General features: G+C 40.6%; 1 protein-coding gene across 1 annotated transcript in view; it reads left to right on the top strand.

Moving 5' to 3' along the window:
• The window catches only part of PLCZ1 (phospholipase C zeta 1), a 55,578-nt gene that overhangs the window by 31,454 nt on the left and 4,334 nt on the right, over positions 1-19,790 (top strand). The window contains 3 exon segments of the mRNA XM_068141895.1: positions 13,337-13,461; positions 13,463-13,510; positions 16,970-17,102. Coding sequence (XP_067997996.1) covers positions 13,337-13,461; positions 13,463-13,510; positions 16,970-17,102 — 306 coding nt within the window.

Raw genomic sequence — 19,790 nt, 5'->3', positions numbered from 1 at the left:
GCTTTCATTTTGTATTATCTAAATGCCTCCTTCAGTCTACATATCCTATCAATTTTTCATTCCAGAACCCAGGAATTTTGGTGTTCTAAAAGGGAATATTATTCTCATCTATTTGCTTTTGTAACTAGTTACAATTCGACCCTAACTAATTATAAATATTGCTCTCTGTTAAGTTGCTATATCTTAGCCCAAATATCCCAGTTTATTATAACATATTAAAATCTTTAAATTACATCCAGGCAAGTTTTGAATGTCTCCAGAGCAGGAGACTCCAAAACCTCTCTGGGCAGCCCATTCCAGTGCTCTGGAACCCTCACAGTGATAAAGTTTTCTCTTATGTTCATGTGGAACCCCCTGTGCTCCAGCTTGTACCCATTACCCTTTGTCCTATCAATGGACATCACTGAAAAGAGCCTGGCTCTGTCCTTCAGACACTCATATCTTTGTAAACATGAATGAGGTCAGCCTTCAGCCTCCTCCAAACTAAAGAGCCCCAGTTATCTCAGCCTTTCCTCATAAGGGACATATTGCATTCCTTTCATCATCCTTGTGGCTCTGCACTGGACTCTTTCAAGCAATTGCATTTGCTTTTTTCTAAAGTTGCCCTGTAGCATTGAATCAGAAGGTGTGATAGAAAGAGAGATATGTGTGAGTTAGGAATTTTCACACAGCAATGGAAGCCTCTTCTGAAGTATTTGTGGGTTTTCAGTGGTTTCATGTAACTGGAGTGGCACAGATAGAAGAAATGTGGACATAACAACTAATATTAGTGCCAAGAATTCCCAGGTTATGACATGCAAAGAAGCATCAAAAGCTCCTGGTCAGCTGAAAGCTGCTGGGAATATCCAGGGACTGTTTTGATGCAATTTAAGTTTAGCATCTTAATTACCAGTACAAACCACATTTGTTCCCTGAGCAATGAAATAACAAACCCTTCGGTCTCGATCTTCAATTCAAGTTAGCTTTTAATTTGAAATTGTTAAAAAATCAGCATGACTTCTATATTCAGCAGGTTCTGAAAAACTTCTCACTTGCAAGCACTTTCCCCTTTTCAATGGCTTTGAAGGCAATCTTTCCTTCATCTTTTTTTTTTCTTTAGTTTAAAAGATTCTCAGTTACAGAACACTTTCCTTTGTTAGCCTGCTACACCTGCTTCAGCCTTTCAAAAAGTACACACTAATTTTATTTTCTTTCTTTGCACTTATATTTATACATTCTGTCTTCTCATTCTAGACCAAGGGCACCTGAGGGACACTGTGGGGTGAACAGGGCAGTTTGCTGTAGGCTTCCAGCACTGAGAGGTGGAGGTGAAATATGGTCTCTCCTTGCTATATTACAACACACACTCATACAGAGACAGGCACAGATTTCACTTTGCCTGCATGGCCTTGGAGCTTACGTGCAGCCTTGCTGCAGGCTTTCTTTTTCACTTGTTTCCTTTCTGAACTCAAAAAATACCTTCTGTTTCAAGTTATCTTCTCAGATGACTTGATGTCATATTTACAATCAATCATGTACCTATGTGTTATTTATTGTTTAAGCCCCTAACATCTTCCAAGCTGCTCTTCTACAGTTACAGAAATTAGGAGTATTATGCCTCAGCTGTCTCTGAGAGATTGCTGTTCTCAGATCTGTCTTGACAGAGGACATCTCCAAGCCTAAATTTCTTACCATTTGCTGTCACCACCCTGAACTATGTCATACTATCAGTGACACATGTTGAAGTAATGTGGGAAATAATGACTAGAGAGATTATGTGAATTTGGCCACACAGTGCTGGCTGTTCTATGAAAGAACTGAAATGTACTCAGACCTCTCCAATAAGTCTCTCAATGGTACAGATTGTGCTTCTCTTCCTGACTCTTGTATTGATATATAGTTTCAGAAGTACAGAAGGAGTAAAAAAATTACAAGTTAATATAATTTTTGTTTTGTTTCTGTGTCACAAATTTGTCCTGAATATAGCTTTGGGCTTGGGCTTGGCTATTGATGAAAGTATCGTACCATTGCCATACCATTTGTAGGTGGTTTGATTATATTTTGTCCTTGTGGTTGATCTTCACATATCTGGATGTCATGCTGCTGCTGGATTATTTACCTGGAATGGTGTGCACTCTATATACTACCTACACTGCTATTAAAAACTAGGAAGTTTCCTACTTATAGGAAGCTATGGCCAGAGGTTCTTAATTCAAAATGGAATCAATCCCTCAGGCTTATCACACTGCAGTTTACTGGTTTTCTTTCTATCCTGCAAATCTCCACACAGATCTCTGCAAAGGATATTAATTTGTTAGATATCAAACAGGACTTAATTCTTTCAAAATGTCTATATTGACTGTTTAATGAGAAGTCATTCTAAACATTAGTTTACAAAACATGATATTTGCTCTATAGAGGCTTTGGGCTGCTCTCTGAAAGAATTAAAAATATGCAGGAAGTGGTTAGAGCTGCCCTCTTGGTCACATCATTTGCATCTTCATTTAAAGAAACATTTTTCTCATGGGAATAGGCTCATTATGAGCAATTCTTCCATGTATTATTCCCAAGCCATGTCAGATCTTTTCTTCATTCCCTAATCTGTTTTAGATAACTGTTTGGCAGAAATATGGCTGCACTTCACAATGCAACTCCCAAAGTTCCACTCAGTGAATCTTCTGCTAATGTCCTTCCTCTGATTTAACACAGCTTGTAAAAATTGTGTGTCTGTCTTGTGCCCATATAGCCCACATATCCTCTCTTGTCTCCCTGCCCCTGCACTCTGCCTCCTATGAACAGAAGTAATCCCTCCAGATCCCTTCTACTACTTCTCTAAAACTGCTCATGGTAATCAGACTTCTTCTATGTCTTAATCTTCCTATTAATCTTCCTCAGTTGCTTCCTCCTTCCCCATGCATGCTAGATTTCCATTCTCACCTTTAAGATCCTCTAACATTCATAAATATTCTGTCTGGGTAAAGAAAATATATTAACTTTTATTCCAACCTACATCTGAAACTCCCTGCCAGGCTTATGCCTCAGGTAAATGATGAGAACTGAGTTATTCCTTCTCTTCCATTAGTAGTAGACCCAAAATTGTGCTCTCTTCTGTGCCTTGCTAGCAATTTTCTCTAAATTGGTTGGAATGTATTAACTCAGAGCAGCCTAGCATTCAGCTAAAGCAGGAGGAAATGGTCCTACAGACTCAAGATTTGTTGGGGCTGAGGACAAGAATTATGTAGTTGTGTAAACCTAATTTCCAGAAGAAGGAAAGTTAAAAACCTCAGTAAAAAGTACAGAGTTTCCACAAAATTGCTTTTGGAGATCACTGTGCTCTCAGTGTCCATTCTCAGAGAATTGAGACTCGCAACAACAGGATAGATTTTGTGAACAACAAGGTCTTATGGAGAAAAATGCCTACAATAAATTTTTATAGTCTGGGAAAATTAGTATGCCTTCTGCATAAAACTGCAGTGTGGCACTAGAAAGAACTGGCTTGGCATATCAATATCTCCTTTTGATTTAGCAAACATAGGACAGTTGCTTAAATAAACATATATCAGCTGTATTATGTCGGCTGAGAAAAAAAACAAATTAAAAAGCCCCTACAATCTGAAAGAAAACCACAGGGAAAATGAAAATAGAGAGACCTAAGTATCCTTTTGAATATGTCCTTTGCATGCAGCAGAAATCATTATCCATGTATCAAAACAATCTACATGAATGACCACACATGTCATTAGTTGTATGTGATAACTGTTGTATGGCAGGTACAGAATTTTGGTTAGAACAGACTACATAGAGCATATGTTTTCTGAAGCACTCCAAAATGCATGTGCTACTGCAAAGGCTTGTATGATAGCTTGATTCTTGTTGCAGGTTTTGGTTTGGCCTCTGACATTGAAATGCAGCTTGACAATTTTGTCACATCTGGTTTGTGGCTAACCCTGTGTGCAGTAATATGACAAAAAAATGATGCATAAAAAGATGAGTGATAAAGAATTCTCTAACTAGTTGTGATTTTAGCCTTTTGAAGCTACCTAGGGAAAAGAAACCCATTTATCTAGATCTTGGTATGCTTTGCCTGTGCAGCTTCAAATGACCATCAAATCTGACCTTGCTTGGGTTGTAAGTGAGTGAAAACTTAGAGGCTGACTTTGTAAAGTGTCATTAGGAAAGAGAGGGATCAGGATCACTAATTTACTTTGCTGTTTTCTGTTGTATATTTTCTGTGAAACTGTATTTTCTGTTCTCACTGGAAAAATGGGAGGCAACAGGACAGATCTCTTTATATATATATATATATATATATATGAAAAACTAAACAGATTATGTTTGATGGTAGGAAGTTTAAATGTTCTTGCAATCTCACTGAACACTACATTTCAAAATATGAGATGGAGTGTCAAATTTAGTAAAGAAATTTATGAAATAAATCACAGTATCAGAGTATCACTAAGGTTGGAAGAGACCTCGAGTATCATTGAGTCCAACCTGTCACCACAGACCTCATGACTAGACCATGGCACCAAGTGCCATGTCCAATCTCCTCTTGAACACCTCCAGGGATGGTGATTCCACCATCTCCCTGGGCAGCACATTCCAATGACCAATGACTCTCTCTGTGAAGTTTTCAAAGTTTTCTCAGTGTACTTAGTGTACATGGTGCTTAGTGTACCACTGTGACCCTTAAAACCTTGCAGGTGACTTAAGAGTTAAGTATTGCTTATGACATGGAAAAGACAGATTGCAGCATTTTATCTTTGTTCATTCTGTGTCCCAAAGCCTAATAGTTAGTGTCCAGTTATTAAACCAATCTTTAGCTATCTTTCCAAAACAGGATCCAGATTTTGCCCTGTACTAAACCAGCTCTTCTGCTCGAATGCAGGAGATAAGTCTGTCACGTCATATACCTCCTGGTACAACCACGCCCGGGCTGTTCTGTACAGCCATCCTTCCAGCCTAGAGCTCATTCTTTCTTTGGGCTTGCTGTGGCCTGGTCCCACTGCTGACTCATGGAGATTGCATTGTAAGAAAGACAGGAAATATCTCCTGCCAACGCTCCAGCCAAGCAAAAGAAGGCACAGAAAAGTGTCTCTTGGTTGACTAGTCCTCTTGTGGTTTCAAGAACAGGACTAGTCATCATAGGTCAGCTGCAGAAAGGGCACAAGGGTTATGACCTATATTATTACTGTCTTCCTAATATGGTTTTAGCAGTCCAAAATGTCATCTTTAGTAAGTACAACTGACATAAATCTTACTGAATACTTTTGAATAGTGTGTTGTAAAGCAAGGTTCCAAAAAAGGATGTGTGTAGAAATTGGGAAAATATCCATAGCTGTAACAGGCCACATAGCCATCATGTCTTACAGAACCTGAAAAAGGGGTTGCTTCACTTTTTACTGTTTGTTCCCATGAATGCACAACCCAGTTGGACAACTATTAGAACTGCAGACTATTGGTCTGCAATTAGGTCTTCCATAATTACTCTGATATTAGAAGTATGGACCCACTATTGGCTATGCCGCCCCTTAAACTTCATTGATTAGATCCTTACTAGCTGCAGTGGGGCAGCTAAGTCATCTGTAGACATCTACAAGATAGGTGGGACAGATTCACTCTGATACCTGAAGTTGCCTAAATACTCTCACTTTTTCTCTGGAGTGGCTCCAAGGGCTGGGAGGAGTTCTGAATAAAGGTTTTGTGTTTCTCTTGCAGCACAGTCTCTCTAACTGCCAGGTGTATGACAAAGCTTTTGTTGCAACTCTGAAGCCTATTTCTTGTTAGGCAGATTTTTGTGGTGTGTGTAATAGATACTGCAGCTTCACTTAAAAGCAAAGAAATTTCTTTTTGTCATTCATATTTTTAGCTATCTTCACTGCAGACAACTCACAGAATGCTAAATAATTTATCTGAAATCTAGTCAATTTTAAAGAAAGAAAAAATTTCAGGGACACAATTGTCTCTGAACTCCTTGCTACCCTTGTTCTAAACCCAGTGTTAGAGACCCAGATTAAAACAGGAATGAGAAAGAGATAATACACACTCTCCTGTCAAGAAACACAAAGCAAGAAAACATTGAAAGACCTTTTGGAAAAGCATCTTTTGGAAAAGTATGACTTTCATATGTGAAGTGAAATGACAACCACAAGAGGTTCAGACTTAGAAGTGTAACTTTCAGGATGAGACCTTCATTAAATAGGGGAAAAAAAAATCAATTTAGATTTTAGATCTGATAGTTTATCAGAAATGTTTTAGGCAATTTTCCCTTGAAATCCTAACAAGAGAGGTTCCCTGATTGAAACCAGTTGCAGATATGCTTGGACAATGGATGAGCTACTTGTGGTTAAGTAGGAACACTGTCAGCATTTATGAACATTAGAATGACTGAGTTCTTGAAATATCTAATGATAGTACTGAATTGGCTCAAAGACAATAAGGACAGGCTGACTGCACATACTGAGTATGATGTGGCAGAGAATTATGCATGCTGCTGAATTCTCAGAACAGTAGTCTCTCTTACTATGGTAGAATGTCTTATCTTGTAAGTCATTCATGAATGAAGTTTCTGTAGAACAAGAGCATCCATTTCAAAATGCATCAGTAAGAAGCAAAGACAGAAGTTGTAAGATGAATAAAATTTGGAGTCTGAATATCTAAAGCTCCATTTTATTATGCAAGGAGAGGAAAAAATATACATACCATTTGAGCAAATTTTGTGGTCAGAAAACCAAATGAGGGGCAGTTTGTATGTCAAAATTTATACTGTGTGTTGTAAGAAAATGTTTCAGTCTGTATTCTTTTTTTTCCCCCTGATAGATATAAATCCTTGTCCATAAAGTTGGCTTGGCAAGAGGGCTAAAACTGCATAAGGATCAAAAAGACCTCATAAAATCCAAAGCAAAGAGGATGCTGAGAACATTTAAAGGACTGATTTTGGACAGTTCATCCACAAGGCTAAATTTAACAAGTGTCCAGAAATGGCAGTAGGGATCAGAGAGACTCGTTCAAGACAGGACCAGAATGGAAGTAATGCTCAGGCTCAGAGCAATCTGAGGAGGCTCCTGTAGTTTGGTGCAGAGGCTTAATAATGCTGGAAGTCTTTCTAGTTTCTCAGATATAATCATAGAGTGGTGTGGTGGGAAGGGACCTTAGAAGGTCATCTAGTCCAACCCATTCTGCAGTAAGCAGGGGCATTCTCAACTAGATCAGATTGCCCAGAGCCCTGTAGAATAGAATAGAATAGAATAGAATAGAATAGAATAGAATAGAATAGAATAGAATAGAATAGAATAGAATGGAATGGAATGGAATGGAATGGAATGGAATGGAATGGAATGGAATGGAATAGAATAGAATAGAATAGAATAGAATAGAATAGAATAGAATAGAATAGAATAGAATAGGACAAGGTTGGAAAAGACCTTTGAGATCATTGAGTCCAACCTATCATCCAACACTATCTAATCAACTAAACCATGGCACCAAGTGCCCCAAAAATCTCCATTTTGAATACCTCCAAGAATGGGGCCACAACCACCTCCCTGGGCCACCTGTCCCAGTGTCCCACCACCCTCATAGTAAAGAACCTGTTCTTAATATCCAATCTAAATGTGCTCTTTTCTAGTTTGGATCCATTGCCCCTTGTCCTGTTGTTGCAGACTTTTGTAAACAGCCTCTCTCCATCCTTCTTGTAGGCTCCCTTAAGGTACTAGAAGATAGAAAATAAAGGTGTTCAAAGACCACTGTGTTACACCAGTTTTCCAGGTTACATGGTCTGAGCACATGGCAACAGAACATATTATCTTCCTTGTATCTGCTGTCAGTGAGAAGATTTTACAGTGTATTCTAGTACACATTGGATCCCTCTTGTTGGTGCTGTAGATTGAACAATATTTTCAATATACTAAAAGGGAAATATTATTTCTACTTGAGGATATTCTGATAATGATGTTTGCACAGGGCTTAGAAATTAAAGTTAATTTTATAATTCCAGTGCTGAAGATATTCTCATATTTCAGGTCGTTGGTATTTGTTTATTGCAGATGCTCCTGCTCTGTATGTTACTACTGTTAAATGAATGCCTTACTTCCTGGCAAATATAACAGCTGACAATTTACAGTGTAGCCTTCCTTCAGATATCTTCAACTGGCTTCAGTCTAGTATTGTGAATATTCTCCCTTTTCATCCACATTTTGAGTCAGCTCATCCTCAGCATGCCCTTTAATCAGGATTTGGATGAAAATTTTAAAAGCCATCTACATCCCTTTGAAAAAAGCAATATGGAATACCTATCACGAAAGGACTTCTGAAAATACTTCTGTACATTTGGGCAGTGATGGATTAGGTGCAGCTGTGACCTGCATGTGAAAGGATAGACTGTGAACACCCAGCTGGTAGTGTTTATGTGGAATGAGTGCAGTGTCTTCAAATCCACTCACGTAGATCACCTCATAACCATTGGCAAAATATTCCAGATCATTAAGTGTGGTCTTTTTTAGTGGAATTCAGTTCTTTTATGTAGAATTCAGTTCAAAATGTAAATGGATATCTAAGGCACAGAAGATGCATTGCATTCATGGTGAGTGGCCCACTTTAAGAACATAGACACATTTTAAGAACATAGACAACCTAAAAAAGCTGAAAGAAAGGCAACAAAAGTGTGATCTACTATATCTCTTTATACTCAGTTGAGTGGGGTAAATTATGGAGATATGAACATGGCACTAAGTGCTCTTTTCACATAGTATTTTGGATATTGCTTACAATTCAGACATTTTGGGATGGATTTTAAATGCAATTAAGTAACTCGTTTTAAGGACAATTGGTGACAAATGTGTGCTATTTGTTTTAAAATCTTCTCTTTTAAAGTAAGGAATTATATTAAACCCCATCAAGTCTCCTCCTGAACACCTCCAATGATGGTGACTCTACCACCTCCCTGGGCAGCCCATTCCAATGGGCAATCACTCTCTCTGCATACAACTTCTTCCTAACATCCAACCTAAACCTCCCCTGGTGCAGCCTGAGACTGTGTCCTCTTGTTCTGGTGCTGGCTGCCTGGGAGAAGACACCAACATCCGCCTGTCTACAACCTCCCTTTGGGTAGCTGTAGAGAGCAATAAGGTCACCCCTGAGTCTCCTCCTCTCCAGGCTAAGCAGCCCCAGCTCCCTCAGTCTCTCATAGGGCTTGTGTTCCAAACCCCTCACCAACTTTGTTGCCCTTCTCTGGACTCGTTCCAGCACTCGAGGTGCGGCCTAACCAGTGCAGTGTACAGGGTATCCCAGTGCTCACTTGGATTTTTCAGAAGCTTTTGCTTTCTGTCTAAAAATCAGTGATGTCTTGACTGGTAGCTCTGGAAGATAATGGATTTGAATACTTAGATTGTGATCAGTTCTGCAATGAGTTGTGGGACTTACTTGAGTTAACTGCTTGTGATACACAGGTCTGGGATGAAATACACGTACTGGGATGAAATATACCTACTGGGATGAAATATACCTATTGGGATAAAATACACCTATTGTCTTTCTTTATGCATTATAGATTGTTTCATCTTTTTGGAGCTAGTCTATTTCTAACTTCTAGCTGCTAAATGAAGTTATTTACATCTGGGACCAACAAGGAGAGCCAGGGAGGCTTTGGTACTTTGCAAGATGACCTGAGTGTTGAATACTCTGATCTGAATGTGATTTGCATCAAGACTACACCATAAAGCGTTGCTCTAGAAGTCCTCCAGCAGCTATGAACTTTGCAACCAGTTGTAAAATAAAGAATGCAGTTCAGAATTTCGCATTCACTTACTTTAGTCAGGTTACAACTTGCAATATCAGGAAATAAGTAGGCAAATCAAAACTACTGCTCAGTGTGGTTTTAATTTATTCTAAGGTAAAATCAAATTAAGTAAAAAATATAGCATTGATGTTTGAAGATATCACCTCGTAATAACATTGCCCTTTACTTGTGTTGTAAAAGTAATTCTCCTAATACGATAAAATGTGTTCTCCTTTGCTTGTTTCTGTTGTTAAATCAGATTTTCCTGCTTAGTAGCCTATGAAGCTTGGCAAATTTAGCAACAGTCCCATTATGTGCAATCATGTAATTTGTTTCATCATGTGGAAGCTGCTATTTGAAGCTGTTCAATTTGCCTAATTTCAGCTGCATTTTAAACCCCACATATTCTGAAAGCATGGCCAAGGAATTACCTCTGAAATGAGGGATCTTGGGCTATCTGTAGGGCCTAGGACCTAGGGGCCTCAGGCTTGCAGCTCTGTAGCCTTGAATTCATGTACTAAGATGCATCAAGGGTCATATAGTACCACATGTGAGTCTGTATCTGGATGATCTGTTGAGTCATAAAAAGCAAATGGTGAACCACTGCCAAAACTATACCAAGAGAATACTTACCTCAAAGGCAATGGTGTGCAACAGGCAATGTGAACGTTCTGAAGTTTAATTTCTGTTGCCAAAGGTAAAATAAGGTTAATGTTCCTTTGCACATTGACACAGAATCTATGCCTGTATTTACATTAATATTTAGTGCAAAGCAGCAGTGCGTGTTGTGTTTTACTGATGGGTTTGGGGGGGGAGGGTAGTTTGTTGGTTTGTTTGTTCTTAGTTAAGGTTCCCAACTCTTTCAACTTCTTGCATGTTGGCTCATGTTGCAGAGATGAGATTCCTTTCAGATGACAAAGAGGATGCTCCTTAGGAGCACTTGATGTATTCCAGCCATTAATTAGCATTGTGGTCATGGGACCAGGCTAGAGTTCTTCTGAAGTAACTCTGCTGAAAACATGCATAATGCTAACATTATTAGCTCACTAGTACCAGCTGCTTCACTCCACAAATCTGTTCTTATTTGTGACATTTACTACAGACCCTTCTTTTTTTTTTTTTTTTAAGGCATCATCAAAACTGTTAAAGAAATAAATCATTTTTTGCAGTGAAAGGGATCCAAATTTCATGCATTTTCCATGTGATAAAAGGGTTTCTGAGTTCTGGCAAATGTTTGTTCAATACATTTACTTTGTATCATAGGAATATAATGTCATAGGAATCCATTATGTCATATCATCACTTTAGGAAGGATGTTGACTTGCTGGAATGTGTCCAGAAAAGGGCAACAAAGCTATTGAGGGGTTTGGAACACAAGCCCTATGAGGAGAGACTGAGTGAGCTGGGGTTGCTTAGCCTGGAGAAGAGGAGGCTCAGGGGAGACCTTATTACTGTCTACAACTACCTGAAGGGAGATTGTAGCCAGGTAGGGGCTTGTCTCTTCTCCCAGGCAACCAGCACCAGAACAAGAGGACACAGTCTCAAGCTGCACCAGGGGAGGTTCAGGCTTGAGGTTAGGAAGAAATTCTACACAGAGAGAGTGACTGGCCATTGGAATGGGATGCCCAGGGAGGTGGTAGAGTCGCCATTATTGGAGGTGTTTAGAAGGAGACTGGATAGGCTGCTTGGTTGCATGGTTTAGTTGATTAGGTGGGTTGGATGATAGGTTGGACATGATGATCTCAAAGGTCTCTTCCAACCTGGTCTGGTCTATTCTATTCTATTCTATTCTATTCTATTCTATTCTATTCTATTCTATTCTATTCTATGAATACAATATATAATAGGAATATATTATGTCATAGGAAGAAGTAAACTCTTCCTGCATTACGATGAGGAGTCACTTGTACTGCTTAAAGTCTTGATTCTTATCAAGCCATCAAGCAAATGACTTTTTATCATTTGCAGCTTAACATATGACATATTATCACTCTGTTGATTTGAATTGTGCATTTTCTGTTTGGTATGCTGCAGGAAACTCCAATGTACTGGAATAGAGGGAAATTTCATTAAACAGGCCTATTTCAATGCTGACTTTATCTCATGAATTACAATATCCTGTTGATGAGAAATGTGTTATTTTATTGTTGTGGCTGCAGCATACCAAAAATGTTTTGAGCTGCCAAGGAAAGGAAAATCTGCCAGGTGTATATTAACAATAAACACCAGTAGTGGAGGATTAAGCCTGAAGAGAGTTTGCTCACATAAATTTAAGAATACTTTAAAAATGGATTCTACTTCTTTAAATTTACATGTGTTCCCACTGAGCATTCTAACTCTTAAGCTAAAGCAGCTTGATCTCTGGGTGACAAACTTTTGTGATGAATTCTGAACCTATCAAGGTTAGCTGCAATCCTTTGTTTTTGCTTTCTGCACTAGAACTTTGCAAGCAGATTCATGGTGCAGGGTCTTGCTGCTGTAGAGAAACAGGAATGTGATTCAGCCTATTCTTCAAGGCCTAATTTAGAAAGAAAAGGAAAAGCACATTACACACTGCATTGTAAAAAAGATCTATGGTGTAATTCTCAAACCACGGTGCAGTTCTAAATAGTGCATACCTTTTGTGCATGATTCATCCATTATAAAAGAGTGCAATACTCAAAAGGAATGACAAGATCTTGCATATGAGTTGAATGATCAAGAGGACACAGTCTCAAGCTGCACCAGGGGAGGTTTAGGCTGGAGGTTAGGAAGAAGTTCTACACAGAGAGAGTGATTGCCCATTGGAATGGGCTGCCCAGGGAGGTGGTGGAGTCACCATCACTGGAGGTGTTCAGGAGGAGACTTGATAGGGTGCTTGGTTGCATGGTTTAGTTGATTAGATGGTGTTGGGTGATAGGTTAGACATGATAATCTTGAAGGGCTCTTCCGACCTGGTCTCGTCTCTTCTCCTCTCTTCTCCTCTCTTCTCCTCTCCCCTCCTCTCCCCTCCTCTCCCCTCCTCTCCCCTCCTCTCCTCTCCTCTCCTCTCCTCTCCTCTCCTCTCCTCTCCTCTCCTCTCCTCTCCTCTCCTCTCCTCTCCTCTCCTCTCCTCTCCTCTCCTCTCCTCTCCTCTCCTCTCCTCTCCTCTCCTCTCCTCTCCTCTCCTCTCCTCTCCTCTCCTCTCCTCTCCTCTCCTCTCCTCTCCTCTCCTCTCCTCTCCTCTCCTCTCCTCTCCTCTCCTCTCCTCTCCTCTCCTCTCCTCTCCTCTCCTCTCCTCTCCTCTCCTCTCCTCTCCTCTCCTCTCCTCTCCTCTCCTCTCCTCTCCTCTCCTCTCCTCTCCTCTCCTCTCCTCTCCTCTCCTCTCCTCTCCTCTCCTCTCCTCTCCTCTCCTCTCCTCTCCTCTCCTCTCCTCTCCTCTCCTCTCCTCTCCTCTCCTCTCCTCTCCTCTCCTCTCCTCTCCTCTCCTCTCCTCATCCTATCCCATCCCATCCTAATCTCATTTACTTTGCTTTTTGTTGTTATTTTCCCAGAGTTGTTTTATAAAATAGTATCAACTCTAATTCACGATAATCAACATTTATTTATTTTTTCACTTTACAGTAGCCTTAAACTTCCAGACAGGAGGACTACATATGGACTTGTACAATGGAAAATTCCTAGACAATGGTGGTTGTGGCTATATTTTGAAACCAGAATTCTTGAGGAATCAGAATTCAACGTTCACCCCCCCGCAATGTGGGAAGATACAGTCAGCCAGTGTCTCTGTCAATAAAGGTAAGCTTAGTTGATAGCTGCTTTGTTCCATAAAATGGGGAAGCAAACGTAATGAAGACCTATTTGCTATCTGTTATAGGTTTTATCTCCATTCCTAGTTGTTGGAAAGTTTAATATTGGACTTTGTTTGAACGTGTTAGAATTCTCAAATCGTAGCTACTGCTGTGGTTAATGTTGGTTAATGGTTGCCATCTGTAGCTCACTTATGTTTGCTAAAAATATGGCGATGTTCAGAAGTGATAAGACTTTGTAAAAATACATCATTTTTCACAGAGTTGTGTACAGAAATATAAATATAACTTACACTGTGTCACAAGTGTAGCTGACAAAGGGACTTTTCAGTTACAGTTGTGGGGACTGAACTTTGTAGAACTGAGTGTGGAGTTTTGGTGTTACTTTCTTTAAGCATTTATTTAAGTGTGCAAGTATTAAGTATTTGAGTATTTATTTAAGTACCACATGTACTGTTATAATGTGAATTGACACATGGAAGTGTTCAGAGGTACAGTAGAAAACTTTAGGCTCATTTTAAATATACATTATACATATGCATACATAAAAAGACTAATTATCATCCTAAAATGGTATAAATAAGTTTAAAAGAGGAATGAATCAATAAAACAAAGTCACTCTCCCTGGAGGTGTTCAAGAGGGGATGGGACGTGGCACTTGGTGCCATGGTTTAGTAGGGATGAGGTCTTGGGTGACAGGTTGGACTTGATGATCTTTGAGGTCTTTTCAACCTTATTGATTCTATGATTCTATGATTCTATGAATATGTTTTAATGGGAATGAAGTTATTGTGCCCCTGTACTCTGCATTGGTTAGGTCACACCTTGAGTACTGTGTCCAGTTCTGGGCCCCTCAGTTTAGGAAGGGTATCGAGACACTTGAACGTGTCCAGAGAAGGGCAAGAAGGCTGGTGAGAGGCCTTCAGCACAAGCCCTATGAGGAGAGGCTGAGGGAGCTGGGATTGTTTAGCCTGGGGAAGAGGAGGCTCAGGGGAGACCTCACTGCTCTCTACAACTCCCAGAAAGGTGGTTGTAGCTAGGAAGGGGTTGGTCTCTTCTCTCTAGCTACCAGAACTAGAACAAGAGGACACAGTCTCAAGCTGCACCAGGGGAAGTTTAGGCTGGAGGTGAGGAGAAAGTTCTACACTGAGAGAGTCATTCGTCATTGTAATGGGCTGCCCAGGGAGATGGTGGAATCACCATCCCTGGAGGTGTTCAAGAGGGGATTGGATGTGGCACTTGGTGCCATGGTCTTGTCATGAGGTGTGTGGTGACGGGTTGGACTCGATGATCTTTGAGGTCTCTTCCCACCTTGCTGATACTGTGATATTGTGATACTGTGAATCAATGAGACTTTGAATTATTCTTACTTCTCCCCAATTAAAATCTGATTTACTTCTTAACACTATTAGAAATGCATGTAATTTAACAAGGATGGGTTAGAAAAACTCATCTTTTCAGGTCAAGTGGGTGTTTTATAATTGGTGACTAGTTGGAAAGTTACCTTTTTCCTAATGAAAAAGTGCTATTTCACAGTACACTACTTGCATAACTGCTATTTAATTAGCATAAAATGAGTGTAAAATTGGTATATTGTTTCTTTCAGAGAAATAAATACTGGAGAGAAAACATTAGCTAAAAACAATTACAAAACACTTACATAGTAGATGCACCTAATCAAGAACATTTTTGGGTCCTAACAGTGAGCATACCAATTATGAATAGACATTACTGGATGATTTCAAGTACACATGCATATAGCTCAGCTATTTTAGCCCTTATTTGTATGAAGTTGGGATTGATTAAGGCAAGGGAAAAAATCCCCAATTGTAATGCAGGAGACAGACAAAATTATTGACAATAGGAAGGGAATTACTGAATTTGGAGGGACCTGAAATAGAGAAAGGCAGCTTTTTAGACTGAGAACAGAGAGTAAGATGACTGTAGGGACAGTGCAGGATACAAACAAGCAATGGCATCTTTACAGCTGACTGTGGGGTGCAGAGACCAAGAGGTATTGCATGTAGAATCCTTCCATGTTATTTGCTACTCTCTCTGCATGTCTGCTTTATTTTGGGGCTCAAACATTTACTAGGTTTATAGCTTTTTGTCGTGGTGTGCTGAGAAGAGCTCACTCTTTCCCCATCCTGCCAAAGACAGGACTCTGAGTCTAGCAGTGGACTTGGCCAGTGTGACTGAGGTTTTTTTTCATGACATTCAGGGCATGTTGAAGAATCTTCTTTGGTTCTAAGGGGGTGCTGCATCAGCACTTGCATTTTGCAAAGCTTTCTAGTAAAGGTAGCAGCTATTTTCTAGGAAGAAAGAGGACATCATAAGGGTTTGCTAAGCCACTACTCTTCAGTGTTTCAGGCTAGAAATTTTCCTGGAGCAAGCTGTTACAGACAATACCAAGGCAAAAGGTAGAATCTGTGGGGTTTGATTTTTGTGGTGGCTGACAGTAAAATAAGGTTCTGTACCATGAGTTTTGATGCTTATTCCTGAGAGCTGAATCGTAGGAGTCCTATCTTTCACTTGGGCTTGCAGGCTTTTATATCTCTTGATACATTCCATACATTGACTCCTAAAAAAAAAAGCAGATTTGTGTACAGGTGATTATTCTCCCCTAGCTGTCCTGAAAAACAGATAGAAGCAGACAAAGCCGTGACTTTCATAAATGCTTCTTGGCAATCTGAATGCCAGATTACAGGGCAGTCTGAAGCAAAATTTCCCGGTAGCTAAATAAAAACCATCAGGAAGCCGAGCTTTTATGTATTACTCTGAAAGAAAAGGAACAGATATTAGGCAGTCTGCTAACACACCCTGTATCACAATGCTGATGTCGCTGTGGGTGTTAGCACTGGTTCACTAGACACAGGTTTAATGGGAATTCATGAGCTTGATCTCAGGAAATGCAAAACCAATGAGACTGATTTCTCTAACACTGGTGTTTTGCACAGTAGCCAAATAATTTTCATGGCTAGTTAATGAATAAAAGCCTACATCTGAATATTATGATTTAAAGCATGACTTCAGATGATTATTTTTATGATGAGGGAGGTGCAGCACTGGAACAGATTGCCCAGGGAGGTGGCAGATGCCCAATCCCTGTAAACATTTAAGGTCAGGTTGGATAGGGCTACCTGATCTAGTTGAACATGTTCCTGCTTACTGCAGAGCAGTTGGACTAGGTGACTTTGAATAGTCCCTTCTAACCCAAACCATCCTGTGATTCTCTGTTTCTACAAAGTTAGCCATGAATTAAATTGAAAATGAGCTGCCATGTGTTTAGTTTCATTGTGTTTAATATGCATTTTGCTAACAGTTTATGGCTGGTATATGCTTCTTATTTTCTCATGGAAGATTAGTTTGCTGCTGTAGCTGCTGTATGACTACTGTGTAAAGTGCATACTTACAGTTATTTCAACATATTGCAACTTCAAATTTCCAGCTCATCAGTGGTCATCAGTTACCACCCAGTAACCTGTCGAAGACGAACAAAGCTGACCCTTTAGTGATGATAGAAATTTACGGCGTGCCAGAGGATCAAGCGAAAAAAAGATCTAGTGTTAGAAAAAGCAATGGTGAGCATCAATCTTATTCTCTTGACTGGGAACAAAGAATAATAATAATATTTTATGAAGAATTAGATCTCTTTTCATCCCAAGAAGTTGTTATGTACTTACAGAGGCTGAAATAATTTCTCTCTAGACTAGGACCTTCTGGCACAAAATTGGTAGTGGGAATTCATGCTGTGTGCCCTTTTGTAGACTCATAGTTTGAAGAAGCACAAACTCTCTTAGTGCATTGCCTTTATGCACTATTCTGGGCTCACCCTGGACTGCTCAGCCCCACACATGCACTCACTCACTCTGCCCCAGGAGAGGTTCAAAAGTGCAAAAGTGAGAACTCTTTGCTGAGATAAAGACAATTTGATAGATAATGCAAGAGCTGCACTTGCAAGCAAAGTGAAACAAAGCATTCACCACTTCCCATCATCAGGCTGGTGTTCAGCCGTCTCCAGGAAAGCAGGGCTCCATCAGGTGTAATGGTTATTGGAAAGGCAGACACTGTAATTCTGATTGTCTTCCCTTCCTCCTTCTTTCCCCCATAATTTTATCCTGAGCAAGATGTTATAAGGCTTGCAGTAGCTCTTTGGTCAGTTGGGGTCAGCTGTCCCAGCCACGTCTTGTGTACCTCCAGCCTGCCCACTGGAGTGGGGAGGAAGGGGTTGAGGAGTGATAAAGAGAAAAGTCCCTGACACTCTGTAAGCACTGCTCAGCAATAGCTGTGTGTTATGAACACTGATGTGTTATCAACACTGTTTTGGTCACAAATCCAAAACGTAACACCACATTAAGAACATGGACCTCATGGGAGTGTAGAGAAGAAGGCTGGAACACCTCTCCTACAAAGAGGCTGAAAGAATTGGGGCTGTTCAGCCTGGAGATGAGAGGGCTCTTGGGGGACCTTATAGTGGGCCTATAGTACCTGAAAATGCCCTACAAGAATGTTGGGAGGGAACTGTTTACAAGAGCAATAGGATGAGGAGAAATGGTTTTAAAGCAGAGCAGGATAGATTTGGATTTGGCATTAGGAAGAAGTTCTTTGATATGAGAATGGTGGAACACTGGAAGAGGTTGCCCAGGGAGGTGATGGGAATCCCCATCCTTGGAGACATTCAAGGTCAGTCTTGATGAGTCTAGGAGGAACCTGATCTAGTTGGAAATGTCCCTACTTACTGCAGTGGGGTTGAACTAGATGACCTCTATGACCTCTAGAGATACCTTCCAACCCAGTGCATTCTATGATTTTATGATGTGGGTTGATATGAAGAAAATTAACTGTAGCCCAGCCAAACCCAGTACACTAATTAGTGAATTTAAAGACCTTTCTTCTTGGAAATTTCACTTAGCTCATACGAATTTTCTAGTAGGAGTAGTCTCTTAATCTCCTGACAGGTGAGGTGTGTACTCTTTGTAGTTATCTTTTAGCATTCCTTTACCTTTATCATATAGACCTTCTTGATGTCTCAAAGTTCCCTGTGATCTCCCTTCTGCTGTGCCTCTGTCTTCTGGTTTTCCTTTTTCTATTTTGTAGATGGCTGAGGTTTTAAATCTGCCCTGATTTTTTTTTTTCCTCTCTCTCTGTGAACACTGCTCAAAACAAAACACCCTACCTCCTGGTCCTCATCCCCTTTTTCTATTTTTAGTCCAGAGATTGCTTTACCACCCTAATTTATTTAGCTAATATCTCATTTCCTACATTGTAAAAGGAGAAACACTGGGAAAAATATGAAACTGGTATGGCTCTAGGAGAATCTAAGTTGAGGAGAGGTTCTTAACCTGCCCAGCACTGTCCCCTTTCGCTCTCTCCTATGAGATGACACCAACTTTCTTAAGCTTTTGATTTACTGTATTATCATAGTAGTATCATAGTATTAGTCAGGGTTGGAAGGGACCACAAGGATCATCTAGTTCCAACCCCCCTGCCATGGGCAGGGACACCCCACACTAGATCAGGCTGGACAGAGCCTCATCCAGCCTGAGCTTAAACACCTCCAGGGACGGGGCCTTAACCACCTCCCTGGACAACCCACTCCAGGGCTTCACCACTCTCATGGGGAAGAACTTCCTCCTCACATCCAGCCTGAATCTCCCCACCTCCAGCTTCATTCCATTTCCCCTAGTCCTATCACTACCTGAGATCCTGAGAAGTCCCTCCCCAGCCTTCCTGTAGGCCCCTTCAGATACTGGAAGGCCACAATTAAGTCACCTCAGAGCCTTCTTTTCTCCAGACTGAACAGCCCCAACTCCTTCAGTCTGTCCTCATAGGAGAGGTGCTCCAGCCCTCTGGTCCTCCTCGTGGCCCTTCTCTGGACACATTCCAGCACCTCCATATCCCTCTTGTATTAGGGGCTCCAGAACTGGACTCAGTACTCCAGGTGGGGTCTCACCAGAGCTGAGTAGAGGGGGAGAATCACCTCCCTTGACCTGCTGACCACACTTCTCTTGATGCAGCCCAGGATCTGATTGGCTTTCCGGGCTGCATCAAGCAAGTACAGGAGAAATCCTTAGAAGGGGCTGGCCTGCATACTGTAGGCAAGTCTGCATACTTTAGGCTCTCTCCATTTGCTTCATTCTGAAAGCTTCCCTTCCAGCAGTTTTACCTCCATAAACTATACCAAGGGTATGACCTATGTACCACTGAAATCAGTGGGAGTCATGTCATTTATTTGAATGGCCACAGAAGTCTAGGGAAGAAGAACAAAT

Source organism: Melanerpes formicivorus, unplaced genomic scaffold (genome assembly GCF_026170545.1).
Source record: "Melanerpes formicivorus ecotype bairdi unplaced genomic scaffold, bMelFor1.0.p_v2 SCAF_8, whole genome shotgun sequence".
In the NCBI taxonomy this organism is placed as follows: domain Eukaryota; kingdom Metazoa; phylum Chordata; class Aves; order Piciformes; family Picidae; genus Melanerpes; species Melanerpes formicivorus.
Note: the sequence above shows the minus strand (reverse complement) of the source record. Positions and strands in the feature narration are given on the sequence as shown.